This window comes from Dipodomys merriami, unplaced genomic scaffold, assembly GCF_024711535.1.
Source record: "Dipodomys merriami isolate MVZ:Mamm:240054 unplaced genomic scaffold, mDipMer1.0.p SCAF_98, whole genome shotgun sequence".
Taxonomy (NCBI): Eukaryota; Metazoa; Chordata; class Mammalia; order Rodentia; family Heteromyidae; genus Dipodomys; species Dipodomys merriami.
The window spans coordinates 2,167,120-2,173,160 of NW_027206601.1; the positions used below are offsets into that span (position 1 = coordinate 2,167,120).

The following is a 6,041-nucleotide window of genomic DNA, read 5'->3' on the forward strand; positions in this document are numbered from 1 at the left end:
TTTTTGTGAAAATACTGTACAGAGGGGTTATACATGAGCAAGGTAATGAGTGCATTTCCTATCAAGCATTGTGTTTCCCTTACTATCCCTTCCCTCCCACTCCCATCCTTATTCTTCACCCACTTTTAGAATTCTGTTGACAAACTCACTTTGGGCTATTTTCAGTAAGATCTTCTGGGTTGTGAAAGGAAAATTTGAGCGTATCTGGACTTGCTCCTGCTTAAAACAAAACATCAATACCCTAACCCAAAACAAGGAGAGACACTGTTTAGTTTTTATTCATAATCATAAACTTAACTCTGCAATCCAGCTAGATTTGGAGGGGAGGTAAGGAAAACATGGAACCCAAAGAACTGCAGTGAGAGCACAAAGATTACAGGATATTGCAAGCAGATGGGGTGGAAGGGTGCTCTCCTGAGCTACAGAAGGAATGGTCTGGTGGTTATGGTAAACCAAATCAAATGTATTAGAGTTGTCCGCAGTCGGTAATGGTGACCTTCTTGCTGGTTTTGCCATTCCCGGACCCAAAGCCCTGCATGGCTTCCACGACTTCCATGCCCTCTTTCACCTTCCCAAAGACCACATGCTTGCCATCCAACCTGAAAACAAAAGTAATCATTAATCCAGTAACCATGTGACAGGCTGTTACATAACTAAGATGGGAAGTTTCCCTCCAAACCAATACAGCACAAAGAGATAGATGTCTTCCATTAAATACTGGCCATTATGCCATCTAAAAAGAAAAGATGGCTTAGTTTACATGTATGAACTAACCCCAATCTTAGCTCAAGTGCCCAGTCTCTTTCTTACAATACTTTTATTCTGATCACACTAAATTTTTAACTTCAGATGGAACTAGGTTGAATTAAGTAGTAACTTTCCCCAGTGCAACAATCCTTACCAATCAGTCTTGACAGTGCAGATGAAAAACTGGGAACCATTTGTGTTTGGTCCAGCATTTGCCATGGACAAGATGCCAGGACCTGTATGCTTCAGGATGAAATTCTCATCCTCAAATTTCTCTCCGTAGATGGACTTTCCACCAGTGCCATTATGGCATGTAAAGTCACCACCCTATAAACATAATAGAAAATGATCACTATTGACAATGTAACCACACAAAATATGCCAAGCCTACAGGACTCAAATTTGAGTAGAAGGGCTAAGGGGAATTAAAGGAAAATAACAGCTGGACATCGGTGGCTCATGCCTGTAATCCTACCTACTCAGAAGGCAGAGATCTGAGGATCATAGTTCAAAGCCAACCCAGGCAGGGAAGTCCATGAGACTCATCTCCAATTAACCAACAGAAAACCAGAAGTAGCGCTGTGGCTGAAGTGGTAGAACACTCGCCTTGAGCTGAAGAGCTGAGGGACAGTGCCCAGGCCCAGAGTTCAAGTCCCATGACCAACAACAAAAAAAAAGGAGGGGGGGGGAATAGTGTATTTTGCCTCACCCCCAAACTAAGAGGCTCACATCTGTAATGCTAGCTACTCAAAAGCTGAGATCTGAAGATCTCCACTGGAAGACAATCATCTATCTCCAATTAGCCACCAAAAACCAAAAATGGAACTATGGCCTAACCTGTAGAAGAGTACCAGCCTTAAGAAAAAAATGCTTTTGGGGGCTGGGAAGGTGGCTCAGTGGTAGAGTGCTTGCTTTGCATGCATGAGGCCCCGGGTTCGATTCCTCAGCACCACATAAGCAGAAAAAGCCAGAAGTGGCCCTGTGGCTCAAATGGTAGAGCAATAGCCTTCAGCTGAAGAGCTCAGGGACAGCATCCAGGCCCATAGTTCAGGCCTCACGACCAACAAAAAAAAGAAAAAGAAAAAATGCTTTGGGACAACACCCAGGACATGAGTTCAAGCCCCAGAACTGGCACACAACAGATATACTTACAAACACAAAGGTTTTGGCAGGCACTGGTGGCTCACACCTGTAATCCTAGCTACTCAGGAGGCTGAGAACGGAGGATTGCGGTTCAAAGCCAGCCAGGGCAAGAAAGTCCCTGAGACTCCAATAAACCACTCAGTATACCAGAAGTGGTGCTGTGGCTCAAGTGGTAGAGTGCTAACCCTGAGCTGAAGAGCTCAGGAACAGTACCCAGGCCCAGAGTTCAAGCCCCACAACTGACAAAGTTTATTTCGTACCTGGCACATGAATCCTGGGATAATCCTGTGAAAGCAGGAACCCTTATAACCAAATCCTTTCTCTCCAGTGCTCAGAGCACGAAAGTTTTCTGTTAAGAGAAAAAACTTAAGTATATACATACATAGTTTAATTTTTTTAAGTAACTAGATCAAAAGAAAATGGGACCAACCTGCTGTCTTGGGAACTTTGTCTGCAAACAGCTGTAAGAAAAAAATGAGTTAATTAGCAACATATGCTTACGTATCTTGTTGCTCAGTACCCATCTGATTATCAGAAAGCTCTTCTTACCACAACGAAATAGCTGTTCTTTTTAGTCACTGGTAGGGAAAATGCTACCATCAACTTACTGATTTGACTTTACCAATGAGCTGTCACTTCTTGGTTCACTAGTGGAATAAAGACTGGTTCTAATTTATCTGCTCTCAACTTTCCATCAACATTCAAGACAGTTATAAGGAAATGAAGTTTAAATACTACACAATATATTTACAAGCCCTTTCACAAACACATCATTTAAAGAGATTTTGTCAACATTTCCAGTTGTAATTCAACTTAATATCTATGTATATTTCACACTCTAAAGAAATTAATTATTGTGCTTATATTGTTTCCTTAGCAGCTCTTCCTCCATTCTTACCAACAGACCTGCAGATTGGTCTCAAGTCTACTAAACTGATCCTAACTTGGTGCCCAGCATTAAGTACAGGCAGTTTCCACAAGGAGCCTTGTCAATTAATAAGCCTGGGCTACAGATTATTAAAAAAGTGAAAATTGATTAACATCTAATGTCTCTTAAGCACATGTTTAGGTGACTACCATGAAGCAGACAGTATTGACAGAAGAGCAAGGAGAAGCCCTCCTGCCTCAAGTGCAGGAAGGGTAACTGGATTAAGATGGTAAAACGTGCCAGGTGCTAATGGCTTACACCTGTAATCCTAACTACTCAAGAGGTTGAGTTCTGGGGATCACAGTTCAAAACGCCAACCCCGGCAGGATTGTCCCTGAGACTCATCAATAAACCTGCAAGAGCTGTGACGTTAGCGGTAGAATGCTAGCCTTGAGCAAAATAGCTCAAGGATTGCCGCCTAGGCCCCTGATTCAAACACCAAGACCGAGACACGCAAAAAGAAAACAAAAAAACCCTAAAACCCAACCGCCAATAAACATATCTAATTTATTCACTGTGCCTAGAGATCCCACTCGGTAAACAATGTCTAATCCTGTTTAACCTCGTAAATGCACGCCAAATTCTGGTGCCTTCGGCTGCAGTCCGAGGCCTTGGGGCCGGTGAGAGGAGGGCTAGGACCAGGCTGCCTCGCCGGCCGGGCCGCCAGGAGGGGCTGCAGTCCGCGGCTTTGGGGCTGGTTCGGAGGGGCGGGCCGGGTCGCCGGGAGGGGCTGCGCTCCCCCGCCCGCCGGCGCCGCGGCGGAAGGCGGTCCCCGGGCGCCGGCGCGGGCCCAGCCCACTTTCCGACTTCCGCCTGGGGGTGGGGGGCGCGGAGGATGTTGGGGACCGTTTCTAAAAAAACCTCCTTGAGACCTGCGGACGCATCCAGGCCAGCCAATCACCTCCTGCTCTGGCGCCCTCCATCTTTAGCACGGCCAGTCCCTGCGGCCCGGCCGAGCCTCGGCCGCGGAGACCGCGGCGCCCGCGTGCACAGCGCCCGGAGCCTGCCGGCGCCGCGCGGGCCGACGCAGCCCATCTGGCTCTGACCGCGGCCGCCCAGGCCCCGCGTGGCGGCGCCAACGGCCCGCGAGCGCGGGCGCAGCACAGCCCCAGAGCACGTGCGCCGGCCGGGCGCGGCCACGTGGGCCGGCAGCGGGCGCCCCCTCCCCCAACGGCCGCCGCCCCACCCGCCTTTGTCCTCCCGCGCTGCCGCCTTCGTCCTCCCGCACCGCCCAAGATGGCCCCTTGTCAGGAAATGGCGCCGCCACCAGCCGCGCTCAGCCCGTAGGAGGGTCAGCCCGCCCCCGAAGCTTCGGGGTCTTCGCCACCGCCTCACTCTCCACCCACTCCCAGGGCCCACCCTGGCACGCCGCCTCCCGCCCGACCTCGAAGCAGACGCGGCCCAAGGGCTTGCCGTCGGCGGCAATGTCGAAGAACACGGTGGGGTTGACCATGGCTGGCAGCTGGTAACCACAAGCGACAGCGGCGTCTGCAAAGCGGCACGAGCCTGGCCGCCCGCCCCTTTTATATTATCCTCGGGCCCCGCCCACAGCCCGGTCGCGCGGTATAGTCCTAGCCAATCGGAACTGTTGCCCAGCTGGAGTGAAGGTCTATCCGGCCTATAGACAGAGGCTAGGGAGGCCGGGGGGGGGGGGCGAGGGGACGCGCGTGCGTCCTGACGCGCGGAGGCAGATTCCCGCCCGCGGGCTACGACGCAGAGGCTGCGGCGCTGGGCGGCGGCGAGGTTCGCGCGGGATTGTCCGGGCAGACCTCGCAAGGGTGGCTTGGATTGCAAGCTGAAGGCTCAACGCGGGGGCCAAGAACTCGAGTCCTGCTTAATGATCCTACGCATCTCCCCATTGTACAGAGGGAGCAAGTGAGGCGCACGCAGGCCTCAAGGTCGCCCCGCACGTCAAGGTCGCTGGGGATCCGCGTCCGACCCTGCGTGCTGCGGCGGAAATGCGGATGGATAGGCTGGGGCCGGAGGGCCACACCCGGGCCTGCTTGCCTGGGAGCAGCCCGGCCCTTCCAAGACCCCGCGGGGCGGCAGCTGTCCCCGTAAATGGGGTATCGCTTTCAAAACGCCCCACTTTCCCAAAATACCTCTCATACTCTGCCAGGATGTTCTGCCGTAGGAAGCCATTTAAATAGGGAGCCAGGCCAGGGCCGTTCCTGAGAAGATATTTGCACGTTCCAAGTTTCAGCCCTCCTCCATCCTAGTGGGATGGTTGCATCCTGATTTCTCAGTGACAGATAAGCCACCATGTAAAAGTGAATTCCTTCAGGCAAAGGTATTAATAGTACTTATATTGAACGTCTTGAGAAAGGGAATCTGTTATGTTCTGAGCTGTCTCCTAGTTGCAATATTCTGAATGTTACTTAATATTGAAAACTCAAGTCTCATTGACAAAATCAGAATAGCGTTGTGGTGAGAAGCAGATGAGAATATGGTAGTTCAAGTCTAGTATCTGACCTCTAGTCATTGTTTCTCATGTTGAGCCTGCTTGTACAAGAATTTTTATTTTATTTTATTTGGGGGGGGGGTCTGGTCGTGGGGCCTGAACTCTGGGCCTGGGCGCTGTCCCTCAGCTCTTCAGCTCAAGGCTAGCGCTCTACCACTTGAGCTGCAGCACCACTTCCCACTTTTTTCTTTTTTCTTATGTGGTGCTGAGGGATCGAACCCAGGGCCTCAGGCATGCAAGGCAAGTGCTCTACCACTGAGCCACCTTCCCAGCCCCTTGTACAAGAATTTAAACTGTGTTTTACAAGTAGGGAAAGTAAGGCTCTAACTTCTCAAAATAGTCATTTTCAGAATGTTAAGCCAGCCAGGCACTGTTGCCTCACAATTATAATCCTAGCTACTGAGGAGATCCCAGTTCCACACCAGCCAGGGCAGCACAGAACATGAAACCTTTACCTGTAACCACCAAGAAATCAAAAGTGGAGCTGTGGCTCAAGTGGTAAAACACCATCCTTAAGCAAAAAAGCTGAAGGGCAGCACCCAGACCTTGAGTTCAAACCCCACTACACATAAAGAGTATAATACAAACTGGAGCTAGTGGCTCACATCTGTATGTAATCCTAGCTACTCAGGAGGCTGAGATCATGGTTCAGAAGCTAGTCTGAATAGGAAAGTCTGTGAGACTCTTTATCTCCAATAAGCTTTTTTTCTGGTGAGAAAACTGAAAGTGGAGCTATGGCTCACAGTGGTTAGAGCACTAGCC

General features: G+C 50.3%; 1 protein-coding gene across 1 annotated transcript; it reads right to left on the reverse strand.

Annotated features, from left to right (window-relative positions):
* Positions 1-252: 252 nt before the first annotated feature.
* Ppia (peptidylprolyl isomerase A) lies at positions 253-4,338 on the reverse strand. The gene is made up of 5 exons (XM_070014562.1): positions 4,203-4,338; positions 2,321-2,351; positions 2,151-2,239; positions 902-1,074; positions 253-599 (listed from the first exon to the last, which is right to left on the reverse strand). Exons 1-5 carry the CDS (start codon positions 4,269-4,271, stop codon positions 467-469), a joined length of 495 nt encoding a protein of 164 aa, XP_069870663.1. The 5' UTR covers positions 4,272-4,338; the 3' UTR covers positions 253-466.
* Positions 4,339-6,041: the final 1,703 nt, after the last annotated feature.